This window comes from Oncorhynchus mykiss, chromosome 25 (genome assembly GCF_013265735.2).
Source record: "Oncorhynchus mykiss isolate Arlee chromosome 25, USDA_OmykA_1.1, whole genome shotgun sequence".
In the NCBI taxonomy this organism is placed as follows: domain Eukaryota; kingdom Metazoa; phylum Chordata; class Actinopteri; order Salmoniformes; family Salmonidae; genus Oncorhynchus; species Oncorhynchus mykiss.
Window position 1 is genome coordinate 16,140,472 of NC_048589.1, and position 19,959 is coordinate 16,160,430.

Here is a 19,959-nt window from a genome sequence, read left to right on the forward strand (position 1 = left end):
GCGATCGCGCAATTTTACATCTAAATACGTTTTTTTTTTGCATAAAAATGAGTCCTCTCTCGTTGAATGACAACAAACAATTAATTAAAGAATCCCGTCCATAGTTCCCACTCCTACTAGTAGTACTGTTGACCAATCACCGATGAATGGGCGTAAACTTTGGCTACTGAACTTTGACTTGCCTGAATAAAAAATTATGTGCCTGAAGAGCCAAAAGAAAACCCTGGTGAACACCAAAACATACAAAAACGTCACAAAATTGTCATAATATATGCGCAAACTGTTTCGACTGGGAAGCATGTGACAGGCTTTTACACTATTTGACTAAAATACCATACTCACGCCTTTGTTCCTCACTAGGGAACTACTATTATTCTGCGGGTGCCTCTCATCCTTATGTCTGTGGTGGAAGTGCTTCTCTCAGGCCAGCTGTTTCATTACCTGCACCTCCTTCCTCCACACATGCAGGAGACCCAGGAAGATGGCCTACCCTCCTGGCATTGACTAACTACCCTCACGTGAATGAGGAGTTATCTGACCTGAAGACTTGCAACAGCTCACAGAACTAGAGAGCTGAAGCCTAGGTGTGGGTCTCTGGTGTGGGCTAATGCGGCCTTGAGGCGTGTGTATTATTGGTTTGTATCCAGGTCGGTCACAAAGTCCTGCCTTCACTTACAAACTACAATGCTAAACGTTTCACGGACGCTGCTGATCAGAGGTGTATTCATTAGTCGGATTCCATTCATTTTAATTTGATGGTTTCCACGTGTTGCTATTCCAATCCGATAGTCCGAAGTGTTTGGCACAAGCTATACATCTACAAATGATCGGTTCTTCCATGCTCTAAAGTCCACATAGTTCCTTCCAACTTCTTGTCTCTTTAAAAGAGACGACTTGAAGCACCTTTGGCAGTGATTACAGCTTCAAGTCTTCTTGTGTATGACGCAACAAGCTTGGCTCACCTGTATTTGGGGAGTTTCTCCCATTCGTCTCTGCAGTTTGATGGGGAACGGAGCTCCACAGCTATTTTCAGGTCTCTCCAGAGATGTTCGATCGGGATCAAGTCCGGGCCACTCAAAGACATTGAGAGTTGTCCTGAAGCCACTCCTGTGTTTTTGCTGTGTGCTTAGGGTCGTTGTCCTGTTGGAAGGTGTAACTTTGCCCCCAGTCGGAGGTCCTGAGCAGGTTTCCATCAAGGCTCTCTTTACTTTGTTCCATTCATCTTCCCCCTCAATCCTTTCTAGTCTCCCAGTCCCTGAAAAACATCCCCACAGCATGCTGCTGCCCCCACCATGCTTCACCGTAAAGATGGTATTGCCCAGGTGATGAGCGGTGCCTGTTTTCCTCCAGACATGACTCTTGGCATTCAGGCCAAAGAGTTCAACCTTGGTTTCATCAGGCCAGAGAATCTTTTTTCTCATGGTCCGAGAGTCCTTTAGGCAAACTCCAAACTGGCTGTCACGTGCCTTTTACTGAGGAGTGGCTTCCGTCTGGTCACTCTACCATGAAGGCCTAATTGGTAGAGTGCTGCAGAGGCGGTTGTCCTTCTGGAAGGTTCTCCCTTCTCCACAGAGGAACTCTAGAGCTCTGTCAGAATGACCATCGGGTTATTGTTCATCTCCCTGAACAAGGCCCTTCTCCCCCGAGTGCTCAGTTTGGCCAGCTCTAGGTGTCTTGGTGGTTCTAAACTTCTATTTAAGAATGATCGAGGCCACTGTGTTCTTGGGGACCTTCAATGCTGCACATTTTTTGGTACCCTTCCCCCAGATCTGTGCTTCGACACAATCCAGTCTCGGAGCTCTACGGACAATTCCTTCGACATCATTGTTTGGTTTTTGTTCTGACATGTACTGTCAACTGTGGGACCTTATATGGACAGGTGTGTGCCTTTCCAAATCATGTCCAATCAATTGAATTTACCACAGGTGGACTCCAATCAAGTTGTAGAAACATCTCAAGGATGAATGGAAACAGGATGCACCGGAGCTCAATTTCAAGTCTCATAGCAAAGGGTCTAAATACAAAACACAATCAAATTCTGAAAATCAGTTCTGTCATTATGCGGTATTGTGTTTGAGGAAAACTATTTAATTTTAGAATAAGGCTTTAATGTATCAAAGTGAACGGGCCTGAATACTTTCCAAACGCGCTGTACTTTTGTATATATAGTGAATGTTAACTTGAACTTCTCTGCCATGTAAAATGAGCAACAGCCATGCTGGTAACTAGCAAACTGCACCTGAAGATGTTTTGAATTAACAACATGACATTAAAGTATATTTCTGTAGATGAATAAGACCAGTAGATTTTCATAGCATTGTTTTTATTGGTTTCTAAAAGTAGTCAAAGATTGTGTGGTCCTTCATATTTGTATGAAGTTTACAAGAACTCCAGGAAAAAAAATCCATTTCAATTTTGCAGAATAAAATCACATCCACAACACTGAATGTGTCCATTTTTGCTTGGCCAACTTTACTAAAAGTGTTGTGGCATTACCAAAATACCTTTGAACCTCCCGTTCCAAGTGAAAAATCTAGGAACGCTGTTTTCATTGAAATGTGGGGATGACATGGGTCCTAAACAGTCACTGGTACTAAACAATAACCTCTGAAAATACCAAACTACAATACATGGATGGAAGTCCTTCACGATTGTTTTGTTTTATCACATACTGTAGGAGCAGCATTCTATATTGTTAATCTGGGTAATACAGAATGAATACATCTTTGAGAAGTGGACCTAATTGTCATGCTTCAACTACATTTCTGAACGCACATAACAGTGGGACTAAATACACGAGTGGATTAAATAAATTAAATCCAAAAGATATAAAAAGCGTAATACTTCGTGCTAGGCCTTTAATATAGACTACAGAGATGTTTGAGTAAGGAGAAGAGGGATAGGATTTCATAGGATAAAAAGATTCTAAACAAAATGAGCCTAAGCATACAGAAAACAGTACTTACAAATAAATCACTCCATTTGAATTTCAGTCCTTGAACAGAAACATTTATATGTTCTAGAAAAGACATTTAGCCCATTCCAATTTGAAGGAGCAGGATCTGTCATTAAAATGTATAGTCCTTCAGGGATATTCTTTGTAGCAGCCAGGAAAGGTAACTGCTCTGAAAAATAAAACCGGTAGGATCGCTTTAAAGAGAGCTAGGAGCTCCTCACGGTGTCTTGGACTCCTCTTTTGGCCTGTTGGATAAACAGGGAAAATGACTTAGATTTTTTACAAACGTATTTAATGATGACTATTTGAGACGACAAGTTTAAAATGGAGGTTTGAAATGTTTGCTCACCCCTTTGTGGAGGTGTCCATTTTCTCCTCATCTGGCACCTTTTCTTCTTTAACTTCTATAATAACAAAGCAACAAATAATCAGCCTCACATGTTCAATTGGACCATGTTATGTCTGATATAGAACGAAGTAATGATTTTGATACCTTTCTTCTCATCAGCTTTCTTTTCGTCACCTGCTTTCTTCTCCTCGCCCTCTTTGTCTTCCTCAGTCTTGGTCCTCTTGGCCTTCTTGAAGCTGGCTGCATTTCTGCGTCCGCCCCCTTGACCCTCAGCCTCGTCCTCAGAGTCGGAGAACTCCTCGTCACATGCTATCCTCTTATCGTGGGCACGGACTGCACAAAAGCAGAAGGCAGGAGTATAAGCATCTCCGTGTGTGTGACATTAACTCACACACCAACTGCATACGCCGGGCAGATTACGTATGATACTCACCAAAAATATAAACATGTAAAGTGTTGGTCCCATGTTTCATGAGAAGAAATATAAATCACATTGTCTATACGCACAGATTTTGTGCACAAATGTGTTTCTCCCTTCCCTGTTAGTGAGCATTTCTCCTTTGCCAAGATAATGCCTCCACTTGACAGGTGTGACATATCAACAAGCTGATTAAACAGCATGATCATTACACTGGTGCACCATTACACTGGTGCACCAAAACAAGCAATTGAGTCAACACAATGACACATGTCAAGTTGAGGGTGCATGCAATTGGCATGCTGACTGCAGGAATGTCCACATTTCTCTACTAAGCCGCCTCTAATGTAGTTTTAGAGAAATTGGTAGTACGTCCAATCCCCCTTCATCAACTCATGTTTCAGCATGATAATACACAGCCCCATGTCACAAGGATCTGTACACAATTCCTGGAAGCTGAAAATGTAATGTCACCCATTGAGCATGTTTGGGATGCTTTGGGTCAACAGGTACAACAGCCTGTTCCATTCCTAACAATGTTCAGCAAATTCACACAGCCATTAAAGAGGTGTGGGACAACATTCGATAGGCCACAATCAGCAGCCTGATCAACTATGTGAAGGAGATTTTTCACACCGCATGAGGCAAATAGTGGTCACACCAGATACTGACTGGTTCTGTGATCCACGCCTCTACCTTTAAAAAAAAAAAACAGGATCTGTGCCCGTATTCCCAGTCACGAATGCATTTATTTCAATTGAAGGATTTCCTTCTATGAACTGTAAAATCTTTGAAATTGTTGCATGCGTTTACAATTTTTAGTTGGTGTATTTGCAAACTGGGCAAAGAACTTACGCAAGATGTTTTTGCTATGAATCATATCCCAATACAAAACTTACTGGAGATGCGTTTGTTAGGGTCTTCCTCCTCCTCGTCTCCACTGTCCTCCTGCACAGCATCTTCTGGGATGGCCTGCATCTGAACACCCGGGGCATGGGGCAGCATGCGCAGGTTCTCAAACAGACGCTGCCTGAAGGGACACACATACAGGTGACATTAACCTAAATGACATCTCAACAACTATAATAATGCCAAAAATACTCATGACACATCAAGGATCAAATGTATAACATAAGTGCAGTAATATGACCTTTTTGGTAAGTGAAATTACCTGATTAACATAAATAACTACACGACCAAAAGTATGTGGACATCTCTTCAAATTAGTGGATTCGGCAATTTCAGCCACACCCGTTGCTGACGGGTGTATAAAATCAACACAGCCATGTAATCTCCATAGACAAACATTGGCAGAAGAATGGCCTTCCTGAAGAGCTTAGTGACATTCAACGTGGCACCATCATAGGATTCCACGTCCCCAACAAGTCAGTTTGTCAAATTTCTGCCCTGGGCAACTGTAAGTGCCATTATTGTGAAGTGGAAATATCTTGAAACAGCTCAGTCGCGAAGTGGTAGGCCACAAGCTCACAGAACCGGACCAGAGTTCTGAAGCGTGTAAAAATCTGCCCTTAGTTGCAACACTCACTACCAAGGACCAAACCACTTCTGGAAGCATCAGCACAAGAACAGTTAGTCGGGAGCTTCGTGAAATGGGTTTCTATGGCCGAGCAGCTGCCCACAAGCACAATGCCAAGCGTCGTCTGGAGTGGTGGAAAGCTCACTGCCATTGAACTCTGGATCAGTGGAAACGTGTTCTCTAGAGTGATGAATCACGCTTCATCTGGGTTTGGTAGATGCCAGGAGAACGCTACCTGCCCCAATTCATAGTGCCAACTGTAAAGTTTGGTGGCGGAGGAATAATGGTCTGGGATAGGCCCCTTAGTTCCAGTCAAGGGAAATCTTAACGCTACAGTATACAATGACATTCTAGATTCTGTGCTTCCAACTTTGTGGCAACAGTTTGAGGAAGGCCCTTTCCTGTTTCAGCATGACAATGCCCCCGTGCACAAAGCGAGGTACACAAAGAAACGGTTTGTCGAGATTGGCCATGTAGTGTAGCTTATATAACGGTTATATCTATGTATATAATCTATACTAAGAACCAAACTAGAGATGTTACTTCATCATGACAGGAAGAAAAAAAAAATTATAACGATGTACAGTAGGACTAAAGAGCACAGTAAAAGGTGTGGTCAAGGACTCACTTGATCTTCTCCAGGTAGTCGTTGGTGTTCTGGTTGGTCATGTTAGAGGGGCTGATGTGCAGTTTGAAGTCCGGCCCAAAGTACTCAAAGTAATCATTGTATGGAAGCTCTGTGGAGAAACATCAATGTGTTATCAACACGGTGGGCAGTGACATGTCTGCTTCAGCAGAACCTATCCTTAAACACTCATGCTCCTCTGACCTGTCAAAAGCAACTGTCAAAGATGGTCACACTAGAAAGTAAAAAGTACACAAATCAAATGGTGCAGCAGGAGAGCTCACCATTGGGTATGGCGCTGTCCAGGGCCACGGCGGTCTCATAGGTCCAGCAGCGGGCCACGTTCCGGATGGTGTAGCCTCCACCACCCAGCATCAGCAGGGGCAGGTTGAAGCTCTTCATGTACTCCACACACTTAGCATGGCCTTTGATGGTGAGGTTAAAGCAGCCAAGCCTGTCTCCTGAGAGGGAGTCGGCTCCACACTGAAGAACCACTGCACTAGGCTGGTACATCTCCATCACCTTAGCCATGATCTACACACAGATATAAAATTACACAATATGGTTGGCTAAATGGAAACAGGGTCTATCTACATGGTCTATTTGAGTTACAGGGAGGAAAGATTAAACACTAAAGATTTTTTTTTAAAGACTTACAGGTTTGAATATGGCTTCGTAAGACTCGTCGTCTATACCATCTCTCAGAGGGTAATTCACAGCATAGTACTTGCCCTTCCCGGCGCCAATATCCTTGAGGAGAAACAAGTCAGTCAACTACAAATGTGGACAGTTAATTGACCATTAAGATGAATGAGAACATATATTTCACAGCAACAACCTGCGGAAGAGTTACAGGGGGAGGAGACCAACATCAACCAATAAAGCATACAGGAAACTACAAGCAACAGGCCATGAAATTGGAATTCAAAGTATCCTTTGGATGCCATTTAATAAACAATGCCTGCCAATATTGGTAATATAATATTGCAATGCTTAAAAGCCAGATCAGTGCCAGTGGGCTGGACAGACCAGAATATTGTGACCATAACCATGAACACCAAGGTTCCAAAGAAACCCCCTAGGATTGAGGTTGAGAAATTCTCAAACATGTAATCGTGAGCTTTTTCTAAATGATTTGGCTGCTGTACCCTGGGAGCTGAATTATCTAGAGGATGAACTAAATCACGCTACAGAATGTTTTATTGATTTGTTCACTGAGGTAATGGACCATCATATAAGAAAGAGTACAGTTGGTGCTTGCCCATCTCCATGGATTGATGAACTGGTGAGGCTTTTTCTCAAAGAAATATAGCGAAAGTCTTAGCAGCCAAGTCAAAATTAGAAATTGATGAACAGAATTATAGAACAGTAAGTAATTATGCAGTTAAATTGAATCAAAAGTTATTTTACAACAATGCTTTTATTGATTGTAAAAATGCAACAAAAAAAAAGGTATGGAACACAGTTAAGGGCTTATCTAGTGTGGAGGTTGACGGGAGAATAACAACAAAACCAGTTGATATTGCCAATCATTTTGCAGATTTTACTTTTATTTTATTTTTTACAAATAATTGATTTACTGAGAAACAATGTAAACATAGCTTGTTTGGAAGAATGTATTGTCCAATGGATTGATGATCATATTATGAGCAACAAGATCTTCTCTTTTAGTCTGCAAACAGTATCAGTGGGAGGAGGTGTTAAACCTATTGAAGTCATTACCTGATGGTAAATCTACAGGTTATGGTCTTATGGACAATTTTTTGCGTCGCTGTGGTGCTCCCCAGATTGCAGTTCCACTGAGATACATATTTAATTGGTCACTGGAAAAGGGATTGTTTGCAAATGTATGGAAGCATGCAAAACGGTGTCCTATTCCTAAAGACAGCAAAGAACCCATTACTCCTGCCAATAGTCGACCAAGTCTACTCCCTACACTCAGTAAGATATTGGAGGGTATTGTGAGTAGACAAATATGGGAGTACATGTAAAAGAATGATCTGATTACAGCCAACCAGCATGGTTCTCTCAAAAACCATTCCACTACATTGGTTGACATGATTGACCAGTGGCTCAATGCGATGGATAATGGCAAGTTTGTGGGTGTACTATTTTTAGATTTCAGTGCAGCATTTGATTTAGTGGATCATGAAATAAGTGACTAAATTAATACATTATGGTTTTAAGGAGGTAGCATTGAATTGGGTACAGTCATATCTAACTGACAGAAAACAGTCCACCTATATCAATGGTTCATTTTCTACCCCTCATGTTAAACTGTGGAATACCGCAGGACAGCTGCCTTGGGCCACTTCTTTATTTAATATATACCAACGACCTTCCCTATGCCTTAGCTGAAACTCAAGCAACTATATTTGCAGATGACACTACAATGTATGCAGCAAGACAATCGGTTCAACAGGTACAGCAAGCTTTGGAGAATATCAGGGAGTGGGTTTGCCAGAACAAACTTGTTTTAAACACCAAGAAAACCAAAGTTATGCTGGTCTGTTCCACTAGGAAAAGGCCAAAACAGCATGGGATACAATTAAGTTCGGGAGGAGTACAAATTGAAGTGTCAGAAACCAAACTATTGGGCATGCAGCTAGACAGCTGCTTATCATGGTCGTCTCAAATAACTAATCTATAGAACAAAATGTATTAAGACAGCATGTAAAATCAGAAGGACAGTAAGCAAATAACAGGCATTAATTGAGAGTCAGGTGAACTACTGTTCGATGGTCTGGGGAAATGCATCATCAAGTGAAGTTAGTTGGCTGCAGAATGCACAGAACAAAGCAGCAAGGATTGTTTTAAGGTACAGATATGGTTCTTCTGTTGCGGCCATGCACAATGTTCTTGGTTGGTCATCAATCGACAAGAAATTGGAAAAAACATGCTTATTTTATTTCATAATACATAATTTAACAGCCAAGTTCTATTCACAACGGTATTCAGTTGGTAAGAGACAGACATTCCATAAATATTAGGAATAGATTGTCCACCATCTATGCGTTACCCAGACAGAAAAGAGAAAGGCAAAATAACACTTCAATATAGAGCAATAAAGAAATTGAATAAATTACCTGCGCAAACCAGAAACCTTTCAATATATAAATTAACATTTTAAAACCATTTAAATATAATATAGAAATGTTGAGGGACTATAGTAGATGAAGAATCAATATTTTTTAGATTGAGTATTTATTGGGTCATTATACTAGTATATTATGTATGTTTGTAATAGTGTGTTATATGTGAAAATGTGTTCGTATTATAAGTTGTATTTTAATGTGTGACTCTTGGAAGAGTATGGTGACTAAAAGAGATCCAAATCAAATCAAATATCTAACTCACCCTCAGGTCTCCGGTGCCGGGGAAGTACTCTCCATACTTGTGGAAGGACACGGTCATGACCCTGTCTGTGGTGTAAAACGCCTCCTCCACTCCATCTCCATGGTGGATATCAATGTCTATGTACAGGACTCTCTGGTGGTATCTGGGTGAGAAAAGATTCAGCAACAGAATGAATGATACTTCTAAATGTGGTGTACCTATGGGGTCCCAATGTGAAGTTACTATTTAATTCAGTAGCCTACAATATTTCCTATGTAAACTTGATCAAGTGCTGTGGGCCTGTTTGACTCACTTCAGTAACTCCAGAATGGCGAGCACAATGTCATTCACATAGCAGAAACCTGACGCCTCAGACTTCTTGGCGTGATGGAGGCCTCCGGCCCAGTTAATGGCAATGTCTGTCTGCTGTTTGTTCAGCTTCACAGCTCCAGCTAAAAACACAGGACAAGAGAAGCCAATCGGAGAATCAGAGCACATGAACCTATAGCTAGCTATATTCTGTGTTTTGTCAATTACAGGAAGAGGACAAGTAAGCCAGAAAAATATTCCAACTATCCAGGCAAAATGTGTCATCCAACGCCCAATGTGCAAAACCGATGTCAAAGCTGACGTGCATACCTATATAATGAAGGTACATGGTGTAATGACGCCACGTAAAATTGATCTACATGCGCAACATAGCATTCCTAATCTAGCCCAAAATGTCTGCTGTTTGGATCAAGCAGTCAACAAGTCAAGCAGTCATTTGAAAGACACCGGCCACAAACGATGTGTTTACAAAACCGGGTAGGTAATAAAGCATAATTTGTTCGACCTCAACTTCTGAGGTGGCTAGCTTTAGCTTGATACCTAGCTAGCACCAATACAACCAGTTTGAAAACAATGACCAGTAGAAACTGCAGTCATTTTCATTATTCTTAACAATGACTTAGGAATTCTTGAGTAAGTATTGTTGTTGTCGGCTTATTGAAATTGAACTTCAGTTCATGAAAATAAATAGCTAGCCAGCTACTTAACCCTGTTGCCCAAAGCTAACGTTATAAGCAGCCAGCTAGCTTCATCTGGCTAGTGAGGCTCGACCGGACTATGTGTTGTGAAAATAGCCACAATAAGGATTTGCCACAATAGCGGAATTTGCTGTTTGCCTTAAAAAAAAAGAATGAGGCCTCCTGGGTGGCGCAGTGGTCTAAGGCACATTGCAGTGCTAGCTGTGCCACCAGAGACTCTGGGTTCGACCCCAGGCTCTGTCGCAGCCAGCCGCGACCGGGAGGCCCATGGGGCGGCGCAAAATTGGCCTAGCGTCGTAAGGTGGGTTAGGCCAGCAAGGATATCCTTGTCTCATCGCGCACTAGTGACTCCAGCGGCGGGCAGGGCACAGTGCATGCTGACCAGGTCACTAGGTGTACGGTGTTTCCTTCAACACATTAGTAGTGAAACGGATTGTTGTTTTGCTATGTTTTTGGGGAAGAACATTGTTTGCATCCATGAGCTAGCTAGCTTTTGTTTTATGACCAGCACGGTAGGTACGCGTCGATGAATCGTTTTGACATGCGATAGTGTAATAGCCATGTAAAAAAATTATGAATGCGTAAAATTATTATGTGACGTGCAGTCCAAATCAGGTCCTGATTGGCCAAATGCCATCTTTTGACACGCAAAGACCCAAGCGGTGTTCCATAGGAATCCTGGTTGAGAATGAAACAGCACAGCAAGTAAGTGAAATAAATTAGTTTTGATTATTTTTTACTGGTAATGGGGACATACGTAAAAGCCAACTAAATATATTTTTGGTCAGTGTGGTGCGTGTGTAACCTTAAACTTGGCAAGTCAGTTAAGAACAAATTCTTATTTACAATAACGGCCTACCCCGGACGACGCTGGGCCAATTGTGCGCTACCCTATGGAAATCCCAATCACGGCCGGATGTGATACTGCCTGGATTCGAACCAGGGACTGTAGTGACGGCTCTTGCACTGAGTTGCAGTGCCTTAGATCGCTGCGCCCATGTGTTTAACTATTTAACTGTATGAGAATGCTTAAAAGGCCTTAAATTGTAAATACTGGTTATCGGTATCAGGTTTTTTTTGGCAAAGAAAATATTGGATATCGGTCAAAAATGTCATATCGGTGCATCATTAGTTCAACACGCTCCTTTCTTTAGCCACCAATGGATCACAGTGTATCAATGTGTCCATATGGCAGAGGCTGGTGATCTCGCATTAGTTTAATTGAAACTTTTAAAAAATGCATTTTAATTCAGACTTTTTTGATTAACCACGGGACAATGCTTTTGAGAAACAAACTTGGTTATTGAAATGAAACAGTTCCACGAAAATGTGCATATGAAAATCATAACTGGCACACAGATCAGTAGGAGTGGTAGGATAAACTGGAAGCTTCCCGACTTGAAACCCACACACCATCTATGATGTCTTTATAAAATAATTGCCTCCATCTCGTCATGGTCAGATTCTGGCTACTTTGAAGTAAGGTGAGACATGCCTCATATGAAATAAAACATTTAGGTTTCAAACAATTAAGTAAGTTTTTAAAATGCATACTGCCTCCAGCTCACATTGTAAAGTGGTGGGTGACTTGGTGATATCCTGTTGGCTGCACTTGAATGGGAGGCCTGCTTCAATTACCAGGTGAGATTATTATTTTTTTTTTTTAAATAGCCCTTTTAAGTCATGCGGCAAAACTTTTAACATGTGATTGCATTTATAATTGTGCAATTACTGAGTTTATAAAAAGCATGTGCAAGTCCAGCAGTAAGTGGCTGAGGAGCTGCATCAGAAAGACTGTATGCCGTGCGCCTGTGATAGAGAAATAAAGACACATGACGACAAACAAAAATAAACACGCCAATTTAATTCCACTTAAGTATGCATATTAACCTATAGACCAATTAGAAAATGGTCATATGCATTTCCATCAATGATTGAAAGCATTATTTTGCAATTGGATATTTTTTGGCCAGCAACAGTATTATTATTTTTTTTTAAAGTTTAAAAAATTGGGCCAAAAGCCGGTATTTGCGGTTAACAGAAACCTTGCTACACATGAACATGACAGATTAACTTACCAACAGAGCCTCCCGTTGAGAGCTGGCAGAACTCAAACAGGCCATCAAACACAGGGCAATCCTCTCCAACGTTAACTGTGTGGCAATTACAGAAAATGTGTTAATTACAATCCATGACAGCAGCAAAAACAATGACAAAGCTTTACTAGATGTTTTCCCAAAGAAATGTGTGACTTTATGGGCTACATCTAAAATGTATAGGTATATTGAGACATGACATCTCTGCCCCAAACTCACATCTCTGCATCTGTTTGCTGTACTCTGACATGTTGTCTGGCCGAATGGAACGCAGAAACTTGATGTAGTCGTCACTGTGGTACTTGGTCATCTCCTCGCCATTGGCTTTGTGAGGTCGCTGTACAGAGACATGGAGAAGACCAATTAATGACACCTTAACCAGGCACTACATTTCCAATTGGGAACTATTGCGCATGCAGGCTTTCTGCTGCGCTTACAAATCGTTTCAAGGTTTTCAACATACGTATATCTCCATCTTTCTGTAGAGACCATAGTTCAGCAAGAGGTTGTGTGTCATGCGGATACGGTGTGGCTTCATGGGGTGGCCCTGGCCATAGTAGTAATTCCCAACATCACCTTTGAATGAAGAGAGGAAAATAGTGAACATAAGCAGACGTCCAATGAATGCATCATCCTAGCTTGTTGTTCAGTACAGCATAGTATGGCTAACGTTGCAAACCTTTAAAGGCAACATTGCAATAAAACTTTTGCGTTGATTAATAGTAACAATTCGGACCACGACATATGCACAGCCGCAGACAATGTACGGCCACTAACGTGCAAACAATCTGGCCAATGCAACGGAACTGGGTGCATTTTTTTTAATAGAGACTAGCAATGATGGTAGCAAGCTTAATACGCCCAGGAAGTGAAATAGGTTAACGTTAACTAATAGTAGCTAACGTTGCTAGCCATCTTCGTGGTTTGTGGATTCCAATGCTTGCATAGCTAGCTAATGGGTCCTGCCAATGTGTTCTCCCTTTGTCCAAGCTAGCAAGCTAATCGACGACGTGGACAAGTAACTTGACGTTACTACACATTGGATGATAATGTGGCATTAGTGAACATTTTCTGAACGATCAATTTAACCTAAAGATTTTGAAAATGCCTCGCTCTTGCACAAAGGGAATCTGCACGTTTGCACATCTGAGCTAGATAACGTTAGCTAATGTTAGCTGGCTAATCTAACCACAAATTGAACCATTTGCACCAGTCTAACAAAGCACATTGTACAACTAGTCAATGTGTAGGCAAATCAGTACTTACCATCATAATAGTAGCAAACTTTTTTCTTTGTTCCTTGAGAACTCAGCGCCATTTTACCTTATTTTACAGCACAGACTACAATTAGCGAAAAGCGGCAGCTGTACTTCGGAAAACGGATGGATACAATCGGATAATTTGTAGAACGTCACTTGAACCAATCAAGTAGTAGTTTACAATGTCGAGGGGCGTTGCAAACAGATCCCGCCACAATAAGCACTGTTTTGGATTCCAGGTTGGGAAACATTTTTTACTTTTGCCATTTATTTGTTTACAGTCTTTTCTATGTTTTACATCACTTTTTATTGCATGATCATCATCGACATCTCATATGCATTTCGGGTAAGAAGATGTATCAATGGCACCATAGATACATGAACAGAGTAGGTCTTACATTTGTGTTTTTTGTAAGGGCATCATCATCCATGGATTTATAGTCTTCAAACGCATAGAAAAAATATACAAATAGAAAAATCGAAACAGTACAAATCGAACAAAAAACATGAAATGACAAAGGAATGCAAAGTATATAAAAGTACAGTGGTATCTCCCTTGAGCTTAAAAAAATGTCACACTCTAAATGCTTTAATTAAATCCTACAAATGTTTAGGTGTGTATTGAAAGTAGATCAGGTATGGCTCTCCGATAGACAGTATCAAAAGCATATATGCTGGGACCATATCTCTCTGTGTCTTAACAGTTGGAGTTAATGTCCTTAATGACCTCTCCTCTCCATTCCCCATGTCTGTCTGTCTTATGGCTGTTCCTGGTACTGCCGCTCTGTGGCTGTGAAGAAGTCCTCCAGAACGCTTCTCAGGTACTCAAAGGTTGGCCGGTTCTCTGGGCTCTCCTTCCAGCACAGGTCCATGATGTTGTACAGATCCTCAGGGCAGTTCTCAGGTCGGGGCATCCGGTAGCCTTTCTCCAGGTTTTGGATCACTTCTGGGTTACTCATTCCTGACAGTGGGAAGAAACAAGAGATGGGGATGCAGCCTTGTTAATAATGTGGCCGATGTGTTGGGGTTTTGTGGGCAACACCTTTGTAGAGAGTATGTGATGTTTGTGGATTATACAGGTGCTGTATGTGAAGTCTACATGCATTGCATATGAAATAGACATGTATAATATTGGATTATTGTGGAGGTGCATCAGTGAAATACCTGGATATGGGATACGGCCATACGTCACTATCTCTGTCAAGAGGATCCCAAACGACCACACATCTGACTTGATGGAAAAGGTTCCATAGTTTATAGCTTCAGGTGCTGTCCATTTTATGGGGAATTTAGCACCTGATAAGGAAAAGTGAAATGCGTTTAATTTTGGGTTCATGTTCATTTCAACAGCACCCAATGGATTCTACATGAACACTTGGTGGGGCTATAGTATATAGAGGTCATGGCTTTGCAGAAAGTGCTTAGAACATTCAAGCACATCCATTTTTTTCTAGTTTAAAGGAAAGTCATGCTACCCTCTCTGGCTGTGTACTCGTTGTCCTCAATGAGTCTTGCGAGTCCAAAGTCAGCGATTTTACAGATGAGCTCATCAGACACCAGGATGTTTGCTGCTCGCAGGTCCCGATGGATGTAGTTCTTCGCTTCAATGTAGGCCATTCCCTCAGCCACCTTCAGGAGGCAGTACATCATAAAGAATTAATCATACTTGTTAAAAAAAATATATATATATATAATTTCACCTTAATTTAACCAGGTAGGCCAGTTGAGAACAAGTTCTCATTTACAACTGCGACCTGGACAAGACAACAAACAACAACACAGAGTTACACATGGAATAAGCAAACGTACAGTCAATAACACAATAGAAAAAAAATTAAGTCCATATACAGTGTGTGGTAATGGAGTGAAGAGGGAAGGCAATAAATAGGCCATAGTAGCGAAGTAATTACAATTTAGCAAATTAACACTGGAGTGATAGATGTGCAGATGATGATGTGCAAGTAGAAATACTGGTGTGCAAAAAAGTAAATAAAAACAATATGGTGATGAGGTAGATAGATTGGATGGGCTATTTACAGATGGGCTGTGTACAGCTGTATTAGTCGTATAGGGTACACATGGTATACACTGTCCAATGAAATGCTTACTTCCTTCTCGACAATGTTACAACAATAAGAAATAATAAAGATAAGAATAGGAACATAACGTAACTGGCTCAGTAGAATAGAATACACATTTTGGCACAAGTATAATACAGGAAGGCACAATTTATGAAGGATACATACTGTGTGTGTTCGTGTGTGTATAAGAGACAGACAGGGCAGCAGTAGATTCCTGTGACAAGGAGGTTCCCACTTCCCCAGGTCAGATCTCTGCTTCTCACCTCAGTGCTCCACCCAGTTTTCACCGGCAGGTTATGAACCCCTAACAACCAGCTCTCTTTCCGGCCCACCCTAATGCCCCAGCTGTGCTATCTACATCGCTTTTGTGTGTGTCAATGTGTGTGTGTGTGTGTGCGTGTGTGTGTGTGTGTGTTTAGGCAGACATTAGTGCATATTTCAGATGTAAGAATCTCACAGATATGTGTCATGTGGCCCTGAATCCCTTGGAAGAAAACCGAGAGGTGCGTATGTGATATGAACTTCATATCATCATTACGCATCACTCTGGAAGTAAAACAAATCTCAATTTTCACTCATTAGCTCTTGGGGTCAATGTTGTTTCAGTGTTCTTACTATCTACATGCTTACCGCAATGTATGGTGCTGAATGTCGTTCAGTGTTCTAGCCATTACTCAGGAACATACTTTTGCCGTAATACGTTCACAGTGCCTCCATAGAGTCGGCTGTTCCTTTGCCAGCTTTGTTAGTTTAAATCCCTGTAACCCCATTACACATCCATGTGGTTCAATGTCTCATTACTAAATGAGAGTTATATAATTTAACCACAACATTACGTTAGTGGAACCCAATTAGATAGGATGTTGGTGTAATTAGATGTTCTCCCATCTTTGGCCCGATATTTGGCCCCATCTTTGGCCGTAAACTACTTCTAAGTAAGTTGTTCTTCTAGAACGAGAGGCTCAAACAGCAATACAACTGCTTTCTTGATCTTATGAAGTTTGGTGCAAGTGTGATTTAGAGTAGGCTGTAGGTTTGTTTTATAATGGAATATGCATTATGTCTCTCAGGTATCGGGATATCTGTCACTTTGATTTGTGTTACACCTATAGCATTGCACTGTGATAGGGGTGAGCACCTCAGTGGTGTTGATTTGTGACAAGGTGTATAGACTTATGGTTGTTCGTAAACCTCACACAGTGGTCTCCATTGTTACCGGGAGATTATAGTTAGCCTCATAATAGCAAGAGCTGTTTCCTGTAGATGAGGGGCCATACAGAGAATAGAAACTGAAAGAGCGAATGAAGGGGAAAGAGTGAGAGAGAATTTTGGAGACAGACACTCTACACTTAAAAGTGTAGAGAGCTATTGGGATTGACGTAAAGAGCAGGGAACTTGCCTGAGAGGCCATATCTATGAGGGTGTTGATGGGTATGTTGGATCCCTCAGACGACTTGAGAAAATCTACCAGAGCGCCTGTAACAAAATGTGATCAAGTTATTAAAATGACATGTTTTGAGCGGCATTACATCAGATCTCATTTGTTTAATTATAAACAGATGTTACCAGTCACCAGCACTTAATGCAATATTGATGGAGGTGGAATTATTTTAAGATACAAATACTTTTAAGTCAGAAAACTCTATGTTCAGTGAAAGGTTTTGTGAGAAAGATTAATGACACTGCCATTAAAACTACATTTAGATATGTCTCAGACATAAATAGCTGGCCTTAGACCCAGAATAGATGTTTAAATTAGGAAAATAACATTCTCAGGAAGTGCGTTCACCTTCAGTCAACGTGATGCATGGCCTCTATTTGACAGGCCATGGCTCCTCCGTCTCGACATTGTGTTTGATTAAAACCGAACAATACCTCAGCCAGCCAAGGCAAGCAGCAGGAAATGCGTTTAGAAAAGAAGATTGACTCTTCCAGGAAAGAAGGGCAACAGGCTCCTGTGCTTTAGTAAAGAAGGACTCCTTTGATGTCTGTGCGCCAAAGGAACGGTATAAGCCAAGGTTGCGAAGAAAGTTAAGCATGCCACACCTGTTATTTTCCAGTTGTATTGTCTTCAATGATAAAAAACGAGGGACAAATTGAGAGGATGGGAACATCAAGCCTTCCTTTCTAGTGACAACAGAGGCAACAATTGTGTCTGTGCATGTGAATCACAAACAAAGAAACAGTTCATGTTAAGGCACTGTTGGTGCTCTACAGGCCTCTCATAGAGGACAATACAAAGGCTCTCCATTCACTGGCTCAGAGCACTTACATACTGAAGCTGTTGTTGCACCAGTGACAGAGCCTTTTCAATGTGCTTTGTTACTGTCCCTCCTAATGTCAGGTCTTGAAAAAGGCAACAACAAACTTTGATGGGAATGTGGGGTCACATTAAAAAACATGCAGGTGACATAGTAACTGTAGTCAGAGATTATGACAAAGGCTTTTGGAGAGAGCATACTGGTATCAAAATAAGTTGTTTTATTAAGCAGGGGCATAGGCACGGTTGGGACCAGGCCCACCCACTGGGGAGCCAGGCCCAAACACCATTGGATATAATTCATAGCAAGCCGTGCACTGGTTTAGTTAGATTTGATTAATAAATATAACAGAACCAATGATGTATATAAACCCTGGATTGCTGCATTGTTTCACGTCAGATGGCGTCACTCATCCACAACGCTCGTCCCTAAACCAATCTTTATTGTTGGACGTGGAACTCATTTTCAAATTTGAATATTGAACATTCTAAAAATGAAAACAGTTCCTAATTCCTAATCACTGTGCTCTCGTATGACTCTCCATCGAATAGAAATAATAACTAGCTAGTTAAATTATTACAAATGTTGTGACAGTGATTTAATAGTTTGCAATTGTGATAAAATAAAAATTAAACCGGTGGCTTTTGCCTGCACAAATTCTGTGCAAGGACGTTGGTCGTCTGTGCAGTGGCTTGATCAGCTGTGTAGCTAACTGTTGTAGCTAGCTAGCTTACTTCCTTCACGCACATAAAAAAACTTGCTTGGCCTGTTTAAAATGCCCTGAAGTTGTAGAAATGCAGCCCCACAATTAAGAGGAACTGAATGTTATCAGAAATCAGTCCGTAGATAGATCAGCATGTTTCTCCACGATCTTATCGTTGGGTCTGCTGTACACAGCAGTTGACTTGGGAGGCTACTGCAATGACTCGTGGCAAGAACAGTTGCTTCATGAAAACTCATAATAATGTAAGCATTAGCACTACTAGCTACAGTAGCTTGCAGGCTAGCTGTTGTTGTAAGAAAAACATTGTATGTGGAGCACGAAGTAGGTTGCTGGTAGGTTAGCAGCATCGTTTCAGTCAAAGATGATTTCAGTGACTTGTTCAGCAAGCTAGCAAACTAACGTTAATGTTGGACAAATTTATGATAGCTTTCTTGCCTCGTGGCAAAATGTGTAGAATAGAATTAGATGAGCTATAAAACTGCACATTTTCCTCTCTGCCCCAAGGCAAAATGTGTACAATTGCAGGAAGTTAGTTGCCCATCAACATTTTTGCAGGCTCACCCACCAACAAATTTCTAGCTACGCCACTGGTATTAAGACTTGTGTTTTCATAGTCAAACTTCAGAAATACTGCTCATTGAAGCAAAATAATCCTTAGCTAGATTTAAAATGGGGCGACTAAGACTTCCTCACCAACAAAACATAAACATTATTGACATATTTATTGTTTTAGCTTAGATTAATTCAGACCATTTTGAGGCAGAAATTAGGTTCACAGCAGACGATGTCACCTAGGTAATATTTTCTAATGTTATGGCAGCCCATTGTAGCTGTAATACTTTTGATCTATCCCATTAGCCTTTGCAAGATATACGACAGAACAGTGCGTGCAGAATCGACGCGCTATCTGATGGAAGACAATGTGGATTGCTGATGCTATGTTTTGGCCATTGAGAGGCTTTGAAGCCACCGGCCATATTGGCACTCCCCAGTACAAGCAGTCCTCCATAGGAATGAATGGAATTTTATAGTAGTTTTTGCCTAAAATGACATACCCAAATCTAACTGAAGGCCCTGAAGCAAGGCTATGCATATTCTTGGTACCATTTGAAGGAAACACTTTGAAGTTTGTGGAAATGTGAAAGGAATGTAGGAGAATATAACACAATAGATCTGGTAAACGACAATACAAAGAAAAAACTAACCATTCTTTTGTATTTTTTTTGTACCATCATCTTTGAAATGCAAGAGAAAGTCTATAATGTATTATTCCAGCCCAGGTGCAATTT

The 19,959-nt window shown here is 41.1% G+C and overlaps 2 protein-coding genes across 5 annotated transcripts in view; both read right to left on the reverse strand.

Annotated features, from left to right (window-relative positions):
* Positions 1-2,304: 2,304 nt before the first annotated feature.
* LOC110505430 (histone deacetylase 1) lies at positions 2,305-13,766 on the reverse strand. 2 transcript variants are annotated; one of them, XM_021584634.2, is made up of 13 exons: positions 13,612-13,766; positions 12,809-12,921; positions 12,565-12,682; positions 12,328-12,402; positions 9,535-9,673; positions 9,243-9,384; positions 6,543-6,635; positions 6,170-6,419; positions 5,889-5,997; positions 4,623-4,753; positions 3,450-3,638; positions 3,306-3,360; positions 2,305-3,201 (listed from the first exon to the last, which is right to left on the reverse strand). In XM_021584634.2, exons 1-13 carry the CDS (start codon positions 13,661-13,663, stop codon positions 3,174-3,176), a joined length of 1,494 nt encoding a protein of 497 aa, XP_021440309.1. In that variant the 5' UTR covers positions 13,664-13,766; the 3' UTR covers positions 2,305-3,173. The 2 variants fall into 2 exon arrangements, with proteins under 2 accessions (XP_021440309.1, XP_036818249.1); XM_036962354.1 differs by having other exon boundaries at positions 2,305-3,225.
* Positions 13,767-13,844: 78 nt separating this feature from the next.
* The window catches only part of LOC100136288 (LCK2), a 39,324-nt gene continuing 33,209 nt past the window's right edge, over positions 13,845-19,959 (reverse strand). Inside the window, 4 exon segments of one of the 3 annotated variants that reach the window (NM_001124542.1) lie at positions 13,845-14,565; positions 14,769-14,900; positions 15,080-15,233; positions 17,085-17,161. In NM_001124542.1, coding sequence (NP_001118014.1) covers positions 14,363-14,565; positions 14,769-14,900; positions 15,080-15,233; positions 17,085-17,161 — 566 coding nt within the window. In that variant the 3' untranslated portion in view covers positions 13,845-14,362. 3 annotated transcript variants of the gene reach the window in all.

Bases quoted from the DNA above. Each gene is read 5' to 3' on its own strand.
- LOC110505430 (XM_036962354.1), bottom strand. From the start codon at position 13,663: ATGGCGCTGAGTTCTCAAGGAACAAAGAAAAAAGTTTGCTACTATTAT. The intron at 12,683-12,808 runs GTATGTTGAAAA...GTCTCTGTACAG, and splicing joins ACAGAAAGATGGAGATATAC to CGACCTCACAAAGCCAATGG. The intron at 12,403-12,564 runs GTGAGTTTGGGG...ATTGCCACACAG, and splicing joins CAGCAAACAGATGCAGAGAT to TTAACGTTGGAGAGGATTGC.